The sequence below is a fragment of the Gobius niger genome (genome assembly GCF_951799975.1).
Source record: "Gobius niger genome assembly, chromosome: 16".
Classification (NCBI taxonomy): Eukaryota; Metazoa; Chordata; class Actinopteri; order Gobiiformes; family Gobiidae; genus Gobius; species Gobius niger.
Window position 1 is genome coordinate 8,928,540 of NC_136867.1, and position 18,149 is coordinate 8,946,688.

At 43.7% G+C, this 18,149-nt stretch overlaps 1 protein-coding gene across 7 annotated transcripts in view; it reads left to right on the forward strand.

The window, feature by feature from the left end:
- esrrb (estrogen-related receptor beta) overlaps window positions 1–4,950 on the forward strand; it is a 32,529-nt gene extending 27,579 nt beyond the window's left edge. For all 7 annotated transcript variants that reach the window (XM_079573071.1, XM_079573073.1, XM_079573074.1 and 4 more), the window contains one exon: window positions 2,313–4,950. In XM_079573071.1, coding sequence (XP_079429197.1) covers window positions 2,313–2,557 — 245 coding nt within the window. In that variant the 3' untranslated portion in view covers window positions 2,558–4,950. The remainder of the gene's footprint in view (window positions 1–2,312) is intronic.
- The last annotated feature ends 13,199 nt before the right edge of the window (window positions 4,951–18,149 follow it).

An 18,149-nucleotide genomic window follows, 5' to 3' on the forward strand; every position in this document is an offset into this window, starting at 1 on the left:
GGCACTGGCAAATCATCCCCTATTTTGTTTACTACCTATCGATCTAATCCAGTCAATGGAACCTTTTATTAGTGCTACAGTGATTTTAACAGCGGATTTATTAGTGTGTTAGTTTCCAATATATTTGACTAAATAAAAGACAAAAATAAATAAATAGTATTAATAAGTGTATCTGTAAAATGCACAGATTTTTCAGTTTGAGGCCTGACATTCGTGAGTTTTCTTAGTTTCTGTGTAACCTTTACTTCGGAGCCTGAGATTGAGATGATAAGGGCAGTGTCGGTGAAGTGCAGGAGGACTGAGCTTTTCTAATTGAACATCTTCCATATTGTGGTATTTCTCCCGCGCTCTTTCTCTATCTCCATAACAGTAGCTGCAGGGCACGGCAGCCAGGAGAGATAAATTTAGCATTTCATTTGGAGCGCAGGGGCTGTCAATAAAATGTGTTAAGTCCAATGGAATAAGTATCAGGGAGTGATAGGCCTCGTTTATTCCAATACGAAGATGGCACGCTGCTATCGACAGGCCTCTTTTGAGAAGGCAGGAGCTGTCCCGCTCTGATCAATGCTCGCCTGGGTCACCGGCCGCTCTCCCGCGTTCTGTGCCGGCCTGAAAAATGAAAATGCTGATGCTGGGGCTTTGCTTTCAGCCCGCGCGGCTTTGGTACAGAGGTGGAGAGGAGAACTGGGGGTCGAACAGACAGGGGCGGGGAGGAGGGTGCCCGCCACATTAGAACAAGGTCTGTGGGAGATCACTCTCCTGGGAGCCCCTCTGTCTGACAGCTGTGAAAATTCATAGCGATTGATTTTGTAATTAGCAGTTTATCAATCCGATCGACGTGGCCTCACTGATGGATTGCGAGGAAATTGTTTCTTCAAAGTTGTTTTTTTTTTGTGTGTCAGCCCCCTCCTTTACCCGTCTTCTCCTGTCCTCTTTCCCTCCATCTGTCCTGATGACTCTATCTCTCTTTTTATTTTTCCTTTATCCACTTCAGGCCATAACACAGCAACACTTTGCATTCAAATCAGTTTAAGCATACCATTTATGTTCATGCACTGGCAATAGAGACATTGCTGAAAAAGCCCCTTGTTACTTTGTTATTTTCAGCGCTGTGGCAAAATTATGTCACAGCGCATTACATTTTTGTCTTTTGTTCTCTCATCCACCTCCTCTCCCTCCTCCCTCGTCCACTTTCCAAAATGACCTACTTCATTCCGCCGCTGCGGATTCGAAAAACCGTCGGGGTGAGAAATGTCTCAAGGTCTTGGGAATACAGTTGTTCCAGTCAATGAATTTGGGGCGAAGTCTGAAATCTGTTTTGCTTTTTATTGTCCCGTGCGGTAAAATATGCGCGGGCAAGGTGAGACCAGTGAGCCGGCCAATGACACGTGGTCTCCTGAGTGCCAGACGGCGGTTAAACAGTGGGTCCCGGAGCGAGCGGGGTGTGGAGGCTGGGCACAGTTGGGGCTGAAGGGAGGGGGGGAAAAAGCACCGAAACGTTAGAGGAGAGAGGAACACCAGAGAGGAGCGTTCCAAACTGAAACTGTAGCTGCTCTGATGAGATCTCTAACACCAACCGGGACAGAACTGGGCTAACAAAATCTGAGAAGACCCATTTTTAATGTTGTCAGCGAAGTACTCGGCGAGGTTTAGGAATACAAAGAGGAAGTTTATTAATAGTATAATAGGAGATACGCAGTAAACCTATATCTATGTGCTCGTCTGTGTCGGATCAGTCTTAGATGGCAGCTGCAGCAGAAAACTGATTGCTTTTTCAAAATTTTTATCAGTCGGACGTACCGTTGAGGTTTGTGAGGGAAATTAATTGAAGAGACTTTGGTGCATTCAGCCTGGGCTTTTTTATGTGGTCCAATTCTCTAATGGAAGCCGTTTCACATTGTTTGTGTCCTTTGAAACAGTGCAGTGTTTAATGTGTACTCACTCCGCAGAGATTGGGTGCTATTCATGCCTTTGTTAGCGGAGGATATCATTGATTTTCAGTCGTCTTGGTCAGGGGCCATGTGAACATCCTGCCCGCTCCAGTGAGAATAGAGAAGTAAATAAATAAAGCACAAGTGGTTCTTTCTTGTTTATGATCTATTCTTCATCGTGGCGCAGTGAGTTACACTGATAATGTGTTTCCTGCACTGACACAGCAGTGAAGATCAATCATCAGATTTAATTTTGTTTTAGAAAATCCATTTACCATCACTCCTGTTATATTACCAGTGCCTCAAAGTGCAAACTACAATGTTCTCACAGATTCTTTCTTGTCATGTGAGATTGCTAAGGCCCTGTCTCTCGCCCTGCAGATTCCATGCACATAGAGGACATGGAGGCAGTGCAGAAACTGCAGGACGCACTGCACGAAGCTCTGCAGGACTACGAGAGCAGCCAGCATCAGGAGGACCCTCGGCGGGCGGGCAAACTGCTCATGACCCTGCCCCTGCTCCGACAGACCGCCACCAAGGCAGTGCAGCACTTTTACAGCATCAAGGTGCAGGGCAAGGTGCCCATGCACAAACTGTTTCTGGAGATGCTGGAGGCTAAGGTCTGATTGGCCGAGACGAGTGACATCAGAATAAGACCAGGGTCAACGTCGCCCAGAGAAAACCAGTGACTGTGCTGGACAAGAAATGGACTAATGCTCTGAGGACACTACTGAAAAAAGAACAAATGCAAACTGGGTTATTAGTATAATATAAAAATGAATGATGAAGATTAATTTAAAATATATAAGAAATACTATGTACAGTAATAATTTTTGTTTTTTGTTAATTGTCAGTGGTTATGTCGTACAAATGGAGCCTCTACTCTCCGGCTCTTCAGAGTAAGTCGTTGCCAGTTCTTGAGAAACAAGACAAAAGGCTTTGTTTTTAAGAAAACTGAACAATCCTTAAAAGTCTGCTGAAGGCAGAGGCACCTGGCCACAGTGTTTTCTCCTGAACTTGATCAGGACATGTACATATTTATTATTGGAAGACTGGGTGTACAGTGTAAAATCTGGTGAAGTTGGTCTTTATCATCTTTTGTTCTCTTGGAAAAAATGAATTGTTAATGTGAACTCTTATCAGTTTAAATGTCATTGGATATACCTCTCAGAGCAGTGCACCATGTGATCTCATCATTAACCATACAAGCCTAGGCCGCTATAGTCAGTCGTCTTACTCTGTGGAAACTCGGCAATAAAAGGAGCTGTGGCAAAGCCGGCATAACCTCCAGTGCTCCATGTGCTTCTGAACACTGCTTTGTCTGTACATCTCTGAGCTACGCTTCACTCGAGTGCCGGGCCTCATTTACTGCTCTGCATCAGTGCTGCTCATGTCCCCCGCTCAAGCCAAATTTAGTCTTTGTTTGAGCCCATGGAAATTGCCCCTGGCGCGCTTAGGCCCGATTGGAGCTAGGTGAAAGATGATCAGTGGCTGGCGGTATCAAAGGATTTATGGTGAGTGGCTCAAGTCCAGGAGATTCCATGTTCAAACAATCACAGGCCCATATGTCAACCTCTATTTTGGGTCCCATAAAGCCCATGTCCGAGTCATCCCACACACACGCAGCAAGGTGCGCAGCATCTGCTCTCACCATTTTAGACACCTCCGCTCTTTTAATAGCCGTGCCTGCATTTATAGAGCTTGAACCAAACGGAGGTAAACGGCAGGTGCTGGCCTGAAGTGGTGGCACTTCTCACACGCTTTATTTATAACCCAGTGGGAGGCTGTTGTCCCATACAGTACAGTGGGCACATGATCACTTCTTCTTGACCTGGTGTCGACACTGTGCAGAGTGCAGTAACACCTCCTGGCTGAGGAGGGAGCGGGCGTCTTGTGAGGACAGCCTGGGATGTCCAAGCGTGCACATGTGAATAGCTATGCAAGTAACAAAGTGTCAGCACGCTCAAACAGCGCAGCCGCATGTCGTACAAGGTGTGATCTCTGGTGGGAGACATGGATCCTGTTTTAGCTGGAGGACCACAACACGGGGTCACTCCAGCAGAGCCTCACTCTCCTTTATGTGAGAAAGGTGTGCTTACTACTGAAGAATCTCATGCAGTTGATAACTCTCCACAAGATGATACTGTGATCAAAGCGACTTTCGTTGTAACAATACTCCCTCAATAACTCTGTCCCCTGTAGGCCTGCTCCAGTACTGCCATGTTTTTGGTTTGACAACTCCTGTACCTCATCGCCCGAACCTAATTTAGGCCTTCCCAGTTACCAAGCTCTGCAGTCAAATGTCATCATGTTTATTCAGTGAGTGTTGTGTGGCACACACGGAGCCACTTTAGGGCAAACATGCTGTTTTCTGAAAATAACTCAGTCACATAGGATTGAAGACTATGAAACACCTGTCCAATATACTTTCTATTCATTATATTATTTTTTTTGTGGCCAGTATTTTTTTAATGTGGCACTGTGTTGGCTAAAACATGTCTTACATTACAAGTGTGTACATATATCACCATTAAAACAGTAGGTTGCCGAAATATCATAGAAAGTATGCAGCGCCCTGCTGACTACTACCTCATTATCATAGTCTCTTTCTCTGACTGATCATGTGACATACCTGAGCCATCTATGTTTTGGACAGCATTTCCTCATCAGTGCTCCTGCCAAATGATTTGTAACGTAGGTACTGATCTCCCCTCATTCACACATCTGTTTGTAAAGCATGCTTCATAATGACATGGTCGTGGTGCCCCCGGGCCCACACGTCTCTTCCTAAGCGGGTATGTCATTTTCCTCAACTCCAGTGTCTAAACTGGTCCCTCAGTGACAAACTGCAGACAGGGCAGGCAGCTGCTTTCCTGCTTCTGTGCTATTTGACTGATAGTGTGATATATCTATCACTTGGCAATGGTGTACATTGATATCACTGGTCGTCCAATCATCAATATCTGTGTAACTTTTACATTTTGATTTTCAAAAAGGTAAATGATCAATGAATTAAATACTCCCGAAACTCGTCACTGCTTTGTGTTGTGCTTATATGTTAATAATTTGTAACATTTGTATTCTAAAATGCTGACATTTGCAGATCTTGGATACAGTTAAAATGGACTGATTGGGCTCAGGCTTTACCTTTATTGCACTTTACTTACGGTGGTAATTACTATGGTGAAGAAATCATATTTTACTCAGGTCCTTTGAACAATTTGATAAATATATATCATAAAATAATGTATCTCAATACAATACAATGCATGGACACAACATTGTAAATATTAAAGTCATTGCTTGTCAAATATGTGCTGAAGGCGTGTAAAAGAAAACACTAACATGTCCCTGGAAGTGGTGCAGAGTAAGTACTTTTGCTCCTGTGTTTACCAACAGGGTAATGTGTCGACTACTTAGGCATTCCGCTTGAAGTGCGCCTCTTTGCCCCAACCCTGCCCTGTGCCGGCTGTATTTACCCATTCTGCTCTGCAGCACCCACTGACTGCGAGCAGACATGCAGCTGTTAGCCACCCAACCACCCACTGGCTCATCCGACCATTCAGGCGTCCCTCCTCAGCCGCAGCAGAGCCAGGAGCTGTGGCAAATGGATCAGTCACAGGAAACAGGCAGACAGACACGCTCGCTGATGGAGGTGTGGGGCGGGGGGCAGTGGGGGCTGCTCCATTATTTCAGGAAGCTGATATTCCAGGGACTTCCAGTATTCCCTTCTCTGTATAATTATAAAAGCCAATTTCCCTTTTTTGTAGAAATGTCTTTAATGTCTTGCTACCAATTAATACTAATAATCCCCTACAAGGCAACAATGGAAACACGAGACACGGTACAAAAGAGTCAAAAGACTAGGGCTCGTATTGCAACTGCGATTAGATTGACCATTTATGTTTTAGAATAAATATTCATTTCACTTTGCACTTTTTAAACATGTCCAGGAGCACTGACATTTGAAAGAGGCTTGAATATGAACTGCTAAAATATAGAAGAAACCCATGTATTACAGAAGTTAGTAGACATCTAAACAACAGAGTTAGCTGGCTTTATCCATAATAAAACCCATGGAGACAGAATATTTTATTATTTTCAAAGGATGTTGTACAGCCTAAATAACTACTGCAATTGGGTAATTGCAAACATTCAAATTGCAATTTTGATTCAATTGCTAAAGAGGATGAAGAAGAAGATGAAGAAGAAGACGTCTTGCGCCGCTGCCAGGTGTTGTATTTTCAACGGCAACGCTCTCCTCGTTTCTCATGCAAATCAGCCGCTTGGACCAGATATGGCTGTCCATACATTCCCCATAGATACAGTAGCGGGGCAATCATTTACGCCCATTGACAGGTCAAAACACCTTTCATTAGAGTTACGAGACATCTCATCAAGATGCGGGCCCGCTCGCAGCTGTACGACTGCTGTGAATTGCTTAAGTGTGTTTCATTATTCCCAAAGCAGCGTTGATGATGGCGAGGGAAAGGATTACACGTCAGGGTGAGTGATTGGCTTTGAACGGAGCTGCTGCACACACTTTGTATCAACCCGGCGCCTCAGATTACACTTAGGTTGAAAACAGAGCACGCAGATGCCCAGAGGAGCTGGTGGCACAGAAACCAGGAGCGACCGACCGGCTCGCGCCCCGCACTCCACACGCGCGCACTTTTCATCACTTCGCGTCGTCAAATTCTCTCTTGTTTCAGAGGCGCGCTCACCGCCTTTACAGCCATTCTTACTGTTGCACTCATTCTGCTGTGAGTATTTATTGCTCCATTTGTGAAATTGGAGGCAGTGGCCGACAAGCCTATTACTATTCAATAACAAGGGCTGGGCGTTTTCTGTCAGCACCCCAGACGGATGCGTTACGTCACAAATCTGTTTCAGGTACCAAACAGTCTTGTCCCACAAATACATTCTTGGAGCCGCTTAGACAAACATCTTGCTTTTCCATTCCTCTCCTGTACTTTCTTCCCTCTGAGCCCCCACTGCACACCTCTACCCTGCCCCAGGACCGCCTTGAGCGGATCGATAGCCGGTCAAAATGCCTCGCCGGCACATGCACACCAGCACGTCTGAGATTTCGCCCGCTCATTGTCCATCTTCGCTGTTTTAAGTGCATTTATCAGGTTACCCCCTTGCTCTCCTCATCACTTAATCCAAAGCTGAGCCGCCTTCCTAAAAATCCTAATGGCCATCTCTTAAGACCTTTGTCCCAGTTTGACCAAATTCATCCGGTAACAGTATTCTACTATTACACAATCATAAAAGGGAAGTGGAGATATTATACTCGTTGTTCTCAATCTATAGGGCAGGTTTAGAGAATTGCTTTGTACATGAGATATTTGCAAGAGGGAATTGCTCTGTGCTACAGGTATGCATATACTCCCACATTAAGTCCATGAGGACGTTTTTGTTCAAATGATTTTAAATTTCAAATAAATACCTAAAATATTTAAGGCGAGACACTGCATGTGCATTGGGAAATAAACAATACATTTGGAGATGTCAATTTGAAAATTTTGCTCGAGTTCAATAAAATGTGATGCATGTTTTCTGTCATGTTTTCATTTAAAAATACGGTATTTCATGTACAAACATAGCCAAAATCATAATCACAATAATGGATTGAGCCATGTTTAAAATTTCGGTTTGATACATCATTTACGAAGAGTTTTCAGAAGCTTTGAATCAGCATATAATCTGTAAAAATTCAAATTTTCGCTTATTTTTTATAGTTTAAAGCTCAATAAATCAGACTAGGAATGAAATATAAAAAAAAATCCTCCAAAATAATTATTATGAAGCCTGGACAGTTTGAAGTCTGAAGAGCTATCAAAGTGTAGATGTTGTTGCAAGAGTGTAAAGAAAATCTCACTTTGAGAACATTTAAATTTCTCCCGTCTTTAGCCACGACTGTCTCCAGGAAAGGAAATGATTTGGATTACAGTGTCATGAAGTCTGAAGCTTCTGAGTGAATAGATCTCCAAAAACATTATGAAATAAGCAGCGCAGAGTTTTTTTTTTTTACTTGTTAAGGGAGAAAACTAGCAAAAAATCTCAACATTCACTGTGTGAGAAATCAACGTTTTTCCTGCTGTGTCCCGTCTTAAATTGATGTTCTCTTTCCCACCTACCAGGGACCCCGGTTTGTGAACGGCGGATTTATACTACACGGTTTGATTAAGAAACCTACCAAGTCTCCTACAAACAGTGAAGTCCCTCTTGATGCGCTGGTGCTCTTGTCGTGACACCAGGCTGACCCCGAAAGGCTCTTAGCTGAAATCACTGCACTTGTGTCCGCTTACTCTGCAACAACAAGAGAGCCATCGGTTATAAAGTGCACCCCACACACAAACACGCACACGCACACGCACACGCACACACACACAGATAACTGCTTCCAACACCTTTTGTTCCCTTATTGAAGATTTATTTGCCCAACTGTATCTTTATCTGCGCCACTCACTGATATGAAGCTGTGGGGGAGCGGAAATATTTCCAACTATCTGGCCAATGTATCTCCCTCTTCCTGAGGAGGAGTGTTCTGCGGCGGGGGTCTTTCTGCCACTGTTTTATTGCCCCTGCCATGTATTCACGCACTCTTATGGGCTTTTCCAATTTAACCAGTGCTTGGGAAATAATGAAGACAGATAAAGAGCGCAGATAAGCACGGGTACGTCTATCAAAGGGAGAAAAACTCAGTGGCCGCCGGTGGGCTCCGTTTACAGGTGCTTAACACGATGGCAGTGATGTAACAAGGGATACAATGGCAGTCTGGACTATTAGGAGTCTTGGCAAGAATGAAAGGGCAGTTTAGTGTTTAGAAATATACAACTGGCCACTTTGGTTTTTGATTTCTAAACAACACAATTTAGAAAAAAAGACCACAGGGTGTAAAATTCCATCCATCATTTTTAGCTTTGACATTAGCCTAGGAGCAGAAGGATCTGAGCAGGAGGCCAGTCTCTGAGATAAGATTGTGGTAGAAATGTCCATGTGCCATTTGCCACAGACATGGTCCTGGTATTGCACTGGTGAATCCGGGGATTTCCCGGTGTCCACAGAGGGGGGGGGGGAATGGTCAGGCTTAAATCCATGGGGGAGGCCACAGATGGGCTTGACCTTTTCGGCATGTCAAGCAAAGGTTAGAAATCTCCACTGGCCTTAAAGCAAATGTACTTGTTTGCTATAATGGAGGAGGCCCGGCCTTCTGCAGCTAGAGACCAGCTCTGGTCCCAGGAGGGTCATGTCTGATGGAATTCTCTCGCCACTCACACAAATACAGTGAGCCCAGGTTTACTGTAACATTACAGAACCGTGAATCAGTGTGTGGACATATACAAATGAAATGAAAACCAAGCTTGTTATTATTGCATTTGAGTAGAACAGTTGTAGGAATATAAACCGCTAAATCAATAACAATCGTTCTTTAGGACAGTCCTGCTTTAATGGTCAGTCATGCAGAATATCATGCGGGATATGTTGTCATCTACCAAATACCAGAAACAATGCTTTGTTTACGCGTTTGTTCCTTAAACTTTGAAAACAGGTGCAAGTGGCTTCTTTTCTAAACTTCCCTTTCCCTGAATCAGTCTTCACAGACATATGTCCATGCTCTGGGACTGTTGGAAAAATAACTACACCCCTTGTTCTTATCTATTGTAAAAGCATCAATAAAACAAACCAGGTTTAGTTGAAATGCTTCTGACTTGAAATATGCCCAAACTATTATCTGAGACTACACTTTCATATGAGCGTTGATCTGCCGCACATGATTACATAGCACCAATTAGGAAAATCAACTTGGTCTGCAAACATGTCTGAAGCTTCTGGAAGAATAGATCATGATCAAGCAGCATTATGGAAACGAGCCATCCCTTATCCTTTTACGGTGGAAACGTCATAAATACTGGCCAGACACTGTCTGGAGCCTATAGACATATTGCACATCATTTTAAACATATGAGCCATCGTAACTCACATATTTATATTCATAAAGTGGATTTTGTATTTAAAATATGACTCGTAAAAGGTGATCTATGGAAATGGGCAGATCATGTGTGATTCCTGTATTAAATATGGTATAGATTGCGTGCTTTATGTCCTCTTCTCTCCTCTGCCTGAGAAAGGAGCCTTGACCATGCCGGTAATTTACAGTGTTATGGGACGAGCGCAAAACATGTTGTAAATAAATAAGAGTCGACCCGTTTGGTTTTAGGACGTCCTCTTCCCAATGTACCCCGGTGAGGCGCGTGTATATCACCCCACAAGAGGAGCGGGAGGAGGGGGGGGGAGGACGCAAATGGGCCAGCGAGTGACACGGCGCAGTCCATTTGCTAATTTCAATATGGTGTCCGTCTGTGTGTGTGCGCGGCTATGGCCTTGGGCAGCCTCCCCTCCCGGTGCACCCCCATCCCTGCCCCCCTCGCCCGGCTCACTCGTGTCCCTTTGACCTTGCACTCAATCACAAACAGACCCCACATATATTGACTCCATAAGAAACTATACACAAATCACATCCGCATCCGAGTCCTCCCGTCATGCGTTTTATCTGGGCCCAATCAAATCACTTATTTGTACAGCGCCTTGTTTTCCCCCTCCATTGTCACAGCGCATTCAGGTACAGCTCGCACAAAGGTGGCCTCGGTCAGTCGATGGCTTGACATGCATCGATACCGGCCAGTTTAACTCCGGCTATTGTTTTTTTGCGTGTTTAAAGCCCGCGTATTGGCAGGCATTTTCGGCCACTTTCAAAAGAATTAACTTTGTCAATGTAGGCAGGATGGATGCCCCCCCCCCCCTTCCGCGGGCGCGTGTGTGTGTCTTGGCATTTGTCGACATACATCCACCGCATATGGCCACATTTGAACGCCTATGATTTGCTCAATAACTCTCTACAGTGAGATGTGCGCGATCATTGGCCAGATGTACGCCGCAATTTCACATGAGCAAATGGAGTGTGGCTTTGTTCTAGCATTACTCTCATTTGTTCAGCCTCCGCTTCTGCGTAATTGCAACTTTAGGCGGGAGGGGGAAACGATTAAAAAATAAAAACTCAGTGCTGCATTTGAGTACTTTCGAAGTTTAAATCGACATCTGTCCAGAGGTACGTGTGAATGATAGCAACATTTGAGCACAGATTTGGATTAGTCAATGGCCTTAGGGGACTTTCTCAGATGGAGCAAGAAAATGATGAGCGCATGCAATGAAGCAGGGATTTAGTGAATTTGTTGTATTATTTTTTGTTTTCAAAGTTATACATTCTTTATAAACTACCACTGAGTTATATTTTTTGTTTACATTTTCACTATATTACAAAACACTTTGGAGTGTTGTAAAAAAAAACTCTACTGATTGATTCATTTTTGAAAGGCATTTCCTGGATAACCCTGTTCCATTTTTGCAGGCTCAAAACTGGTCCTAGCATTATATTGACTTGCCAAAGAGGAGTTTTGTTCGATACTCTACACATTACATGCACCAAATGTAGAATGTGGGGTTGCACGATATGAAGATGTGAGATATTCAGTATATGCCTTCATTATTGCAATAAACATATTGAAATTGTACCAAAACAACTAAACAACTAAATTTGAAATATTCTTACTTAAACTGAGCTTTTGCACATATTTAAGATACCACACGTCAGGAAAAAAAGTGTAAATCTCAGTCTGATGTAAAACCTTGTGATTTTGTGTGATATCGACATTGCATTAACAGTAATTTGGCAACACATCGTGCAGCCCTGTTAGAATGAGTGTAGTGTAGTACTTTTTGTGACACACAAGTAATCCAATTTGAAGAATAGTTTTGGCCTGTGTTAAAACTAATAGATAAAATGTGGAGAAAACAGTTAAACATTAACAATATTAGCAAGAATCAATATAAAACAAAACAGAAAGGTGCATTTAACAGTTCATCCTTATGAGGCATTGAATGAACTTTGATGGAATTTTGTATTTGACTTTCGGCCTGTATTCCACACTGCGATCTCCTTCCCCTCCTATTGTCCCGTCTTCCCCCGTCCCATACCTTTACTGGCCCGTGAATCGTGATTAAAACACCCTCTATGAAATATTTTACTGTTGTTTCCTGACCACAACCTGAGCCCGTCAGCTGCGTCCCCGCGCCCGCCCCCGCCTGCCCCGCTCACGGCGCAAGGTGTTAAAGCAGCCTCACAGGGGAGCATTACACAATCCTCAGTGCATTATTGTAATTAGATTTCCCTGGATAGCTCAATTAAGTCACACCGCTCCAGGGATCTGCCGGTTTGTGGTTTGACACCCGTTCACAGGGGGGTCGGCCGTGTGTTAAGTAAGGCGGAGGATCACAAGTGGTGAGTTCAAATGCGCTGGGATCTAAATATTCCTCTCAGGATGAGAGTGTGTGCGTGTGTGTTTCCATAGCTGTTGCAGCCGAGAGAGGGGGGAGGGGGGGGATGCTGCTGAAATTCTGCTGAAGAATGAAGGACAGTTCACTCAGGACAGCGCTGGTAACGTCAACTAATGTATATTCTAATGAGAAGAGCTCCATCTATGGACCACCTGTTGAACTGCACGCAGCAGCATCAGAGGAAGTCAGGCTGAAATATGAAATCAATGCTGGAAATACGACTCGAATGCAAAAAAGTGGTGGAGAAAGTCTTTCTAAAATCATCTACAACAATAAAACATATACAAATACATTGATTGGTAAAATTATTCATATTACAAAACAGATAAAACTACATATTTTTATATATTATGTTAAATATGGTCTTATTTATAAATTTGATGGTTGTAGAACATGTAGGAAGGCTCTTAGAAGAAAACAAGAATGCAGTGAAGTGTTGGGAGTGAGCTTGCCTTCTATAGGCCTATGTGTGTTAACTGGACACATGTCAGAATGATGAATGGGAATGGAAGAAATGTACAAATTAATAATATTGATTGCATTGGATAATCATAATCTTAGGAGATTTAATTAAAAAATATAGACAAATGCAAATTGTAGCTGTTTTAAGTGCTTTTTTGTAGCCGATTGTGAAAAAAAAAAAAGTATTAGAATAGATTGTATTATACATTTACGCTCAATGACTGTTATAAATTATTATCATTTGGACATATTTCATTTCATGATTTTAATTCTACTGAACTTTTCTCCTTTCTTTTTTTTTTCATACCAGGTTTGAAAGACGCACCGATACTGTAAATCTCACGGACATCTAGCATTACCGTGAGGCGTTCAGGTGCCCACTCCCATTCCCGGTGATTATTTATTTGTATGTGATGTGAATATGTTTTGGAGGGATTGCGTGTCATGTGTGGTGACAAAGGGAGATTCAGCACTTTTGATGATATGTGGTTACATTACTGGTCCCAAGGCTGGCGCCGGGTTTAAATGCTCCAGTAACATTTCCTTTTATTTATATCCATAGACCTTGGCTGAAATAAATGAGATGAGACAAGTGCGAGGGGGGGGCCTGATGTTACGAACAATTTCTTCCTGACGTTGCGGGTGGGAGAGCGCTCCAGACATTCAACTCTTTCACTGCCAGCTCCCTGACAGGCCCGCCCCGGATCTTGGTAGCAGGAGGCCTCTTAAAAAAGATTCAATGTCGACGTCGACGGGAAAGTCGTGGAGTCGTTATCTTAAATCTTAAGTATCCGCCGCGATGAGAGTGTGAGAGACAAGCGTGTCTGTGAGGGGGGCGGACGCGGGGTGGTTTATTCTATGTGTACAGTGAGTGCCACCTAGGGAAGCAAGGGGACAAGGAAGCAAGGAAGGAAGGAAGGAAGGATAGGAGACGCGCGGCGGAGGGTCATTCTGCCGCCTGCCTTGGATTTACAGCCACTTTTAATATTCTGTCATAGTTATATGTTTTACGAGTCCCTTTTACGAGCGTATCCTTATGTCCCGTGCTTATGAACTTTTCTATGCAAATCACTCACTTGGATCAGAAATGGGATCCGCGGAGGTCTTTGTTGAGAACATCAGCTGCTGCGTCGGACTTGATGTTTTCTCATTGTGCCGGTGTGTGGTCCGCGCTAACAAGACGGGACAGCTGCGCAGGCAAAAACAAATGAACAATCTCATAAATGTGGCATTTACCGTGACATCACCGGGCGACATGTTTCCGAGCAAGTCTTCAACCCACTTTCTCTGTGAGCGTAAAACAAACCTGAGTGAAATTGTTTTTTTGATTTGGAGTGTGTCTCACCAGGGACTAGTTCTCCAGCGCGCAACATTTGTACTGGCTTCACCTCGGTATTTTCACACTTGTCTTCCTCCCCGATGGCTGCGCTGCAACTGTTTTTCTCAAGCTGAACAAAGCCTGTCGGGTGGAAAGTATCTAAAGAACGCAATACGATTTGACGTTTTTGCAAAGGAATCAACTGATATATGTAAAGCAGCGCAACTTTAGGATGTCTCAAAGAATGTAATTATTGATCGTCTCAATAAAACCATGTAAGGCCTCCCTCATTGACAAACTGTGCTCAGTCCTATGGAAAAAAACACCCTAAATGTTTAAACATAATATCAATAAATATTTGTTATTTGAGGTGGCTCCAAAATTTTACTTAAAGTGATAGTTTGGAAGTCTAAATGTTTATCAAATGTGCAAAAACTGAGCACCTGGTCTTGCATTTAAAATAAAAAATATATTATGTAAAGTCCCTCCTTCCCGGATCTCAGCAACTAATCAGAGTCTAGTATCCTGCCGCGTTGACCAAACAGACAAGCTTCTCCCGCGAACCAGCCTGTCAGGTCCAATGAGGAGGGGAGGGGGAGGAGCTTGATCATTTACTATGGAAAATACTGTTCCCGTTCTGATCATTTTGCAAACTAAGAAGGGCTTTCTGGTTAAAGAGGGGAGGAATTTGACTTTTCACAAATTTCACTCTATCTCTCCTCACTCACTTACAGACAATCACTTTAAAGAAATTTTGGATTCTCTGGCCAAGACAAAACATGTTCCAACTGAGCAGCTAGACGCAGAAAATGCTATTTTTGCAGTGTGTAAACAAAGAATGGATTTGGATAAGGACCAAACTTATTTAAATCTTACATTTGGCTGCATTTTTGTCAACATCTCCATAGAGACGAGCTGGAGACGTCCTGCTCCCAGTAAAGCTACAGTCAAGTAGAGCTGAGCCGCTCATTTATTAGATATGTTTCAACAATAAATAAAATATCTGTGATCTGTGATTGGGTAAAATATTAGTATCACATTACAAAATGCCCAGTGTCAAATACACAGTGGCTGCTATGTCACTGTACTAACATACTTTAGCAGTAATCGTTTGAAGGATTGACCATTCTGTGCCTGGCAGTGGAGATTCAATTCATAAATGCCCTAATCGAGTGTATTTGCAAGCCCTTGTGTGTGATCGCCATGCTCCAGTCTTTTTTAAGAAAACTTAGCCTTACATTTTGATTTTGATTTCATCTCCTGTCCATTTTTTTCCACCCCATCCTCCTCTTGAATGATCTAAAAGTACAACACAAGAAAGGCCACTTAAATGCGGCTCTCCTCATCCATGCAGCTGAACAGGTGGGAGACACACGTGAGGCTGGAGCCCACTGGTCTGGATCTGCAGCCCATTGTCCCGGTGCCACAGAGGCGACCGCCGAGGCCAATCAATATGGCATTAGTATGACCGCAAAAAAACACGCTGCAGATACCATTCTTTTACGTTTCCCTCGTCCGCGCTGGTTTCAACGCTATTTTTTCTGATTGAAAAAGTCCATGTGGGGATAGAAGGACTGACCTGACCGGGTGATGTGTGGTCGTGCGGGGTCCATCAAAGTGCTCATCGATGGCCCTAATGAGAGCGGCAAATGGAGACATAAAGAGCGAATGGGTACACTTTTCACTGGGTTCTGACACGGCGTCGCTGCCCCCCGGAGCCCTTGAGGGGGCATTTGGAGATGGGGCGACCATGCTTCACGTCGTAGACCTCCTCCCCAAGCCTAATTGTTCTGGATATTGACCTTGGAAAAAGAGAAGGAAAAAAAAAGGGAAAAAAAAGCAATAGTAAGGAGGGACAGGGAGGGGACGTGAGGTGATCGGTCAGCCATTTTGGAATGTCATAACCGCAATACAGAGGTGGAAAAAGAACTTCAAATCTGGAGTAGAAATGAAAGTGCTGTGTGACACTGCTTAGATAACCCTACTACAATAGTGAATATTACTTCAGCAAACCACTATTCAAAATGACATATGGTGTCACTATATGGCTTTTCGTGAAATGTTACGAAGTGCTGCGTATAGTTACTTTCCATCTACTGCCACGGTTCGCATTCGGTTCAGTTTGAGGCCTCGTTTGCACCTCATTGATTGGTCCGGTTGTGGGGGTCTTGGACAGACACATCCCCCTGTCCCGCGGCCTGACCCCGACGTGCACAAGTTCACTGTCCCGTTGTGTCTCAGGTCCCAGTCGATGGGCGTCGATACGCGGGATTGGCCGGCCGACAGGGGCTGCAGGAGGAGTCGATGAGGAGCTGATAAGCACAGGGAGGCTGCTTTGTTTCAGTAATGACGGCTTAGATGAATGCCCAGCGGCCTTCCCGTTAGCCCGCAGCGTCACCTCAAACAACAGCCCCCACGTCAATACGCGCATACACACAGATCCATCAAAGCCACGCGCTCAAAATGGCTCCGGCAACTTCACTGATGCACACAACACCGCCAAGATATAAAGCACAGATCTATATGAACGCAGCAGTAAAACCTCCCTTTTATTTTTCACGCTGATTAATTGCCAACTTAATGGCATTTTATAATGTTACATTAATAGTTTAACGATTTCAGAGCCCACAATGGTTCCGAAACGTGATATCCAAAGTTCATTAGAAGTAAATCATAGCTCATTAACAGAGGCGCTGAGGTTATTGAAATTGTAACTCAGATTTATATGGCAACAAGATATGTGGGCAAGCCGAGTTGTAGCAAATAATTTATCGCCATTGGTTGCGCATGAGAAAAGTCAGAGGAGTTTTAATTGCTTAACTTGGTTTTAATAATTCATTTGTAATTTTGGAGGTATTTGTGTATAGCTATTGGTTTACAAAATGGTCAGTTATATGATATGAAACAGTAGCATGGTGCATGTTCACCTGGCAACCCTAGATTATAAAACTGTGAAAGGGAGAGGAGTGACACCACAAAGCATCACACAGTAGTATTGCAGATGGGGTTTTTCTCTGATAACTTTTGGCCGTTTTGCCATCTTCAAATCATTTTTCTTTGTGTCATCCATTACACTAGCCACAAAGGGTAACGCACTGGTATTTGAGCTCCCAGGTTTGCATTCGGAAGGGCACCTGATACAATAATTTCCTAATCAGTGTCTTTGGAGTACAGGTTATTAGAAGCCTGACCCTGGAGAGAAAAAGCAGAAACTTTACCATATTTAAGCGAGGTAATCCGCTGTGCCATATAAATCACTGCTGTGAAGGAGCCTGTGTGTGATATGTTTATTACATGAATCTGTATGAAAGAATCGTGTTTTAACGGATCATTGGCCCTGTTAACATTTTGCATAAAGCCCGCTCTGCCGCTGCTGTGACCAGCGCTGTACAAGAGCAAACAAAAGCCTTTTACTGGTGGGCCCTCCTCCTCTCGTGTGGCAGCCTTTTATGGCGTGACAGTTGCACTATACCTCCGCAATTACTTTTCAATTAGCCCGATGAACATTTCCAACTCTGCGGTGCAATTATTTTATAGCCCGGTGTCTTAGCCCGTTAATGGTGCTACCAACAGCACGGGAAGTGATAAACCATCTGGCCAGGCTCCCAAAGAGATAGAGCACACTTAATGGAGTGAAAAAGTAAAAGCAATTAATGTCACATTAATATAATGATAATAATGCCTTCCCTCACAGCGCCGGCGGGATGAGCAGGGGAGCGCGGCGGGGCTCAGCTCAGGACAGTGGCTCTGCCGGGATCTCAGACACACAGGGGAGAGAGAGGCGGGAGACCAACGACTGCAGATACTACTGTAGCAGCGCTTGTAAAAGTTCAAAGACTTTCTGCTCTTACTGTGAAGAAGTAGTGCAATTTACATAAGCATGGAAATCGAGTTTAAGATGTTAATTTTAGACAGAGTTCATGTGTACAGCACCTATAGGAACAAGAGCCTGACTAGTTTATTGGCAATTAATCTTTGTCTACTTTATCTCTTTCTTTAAGAGCAGTGAATCTAGGGTCCAAACCCCAGATAACAAA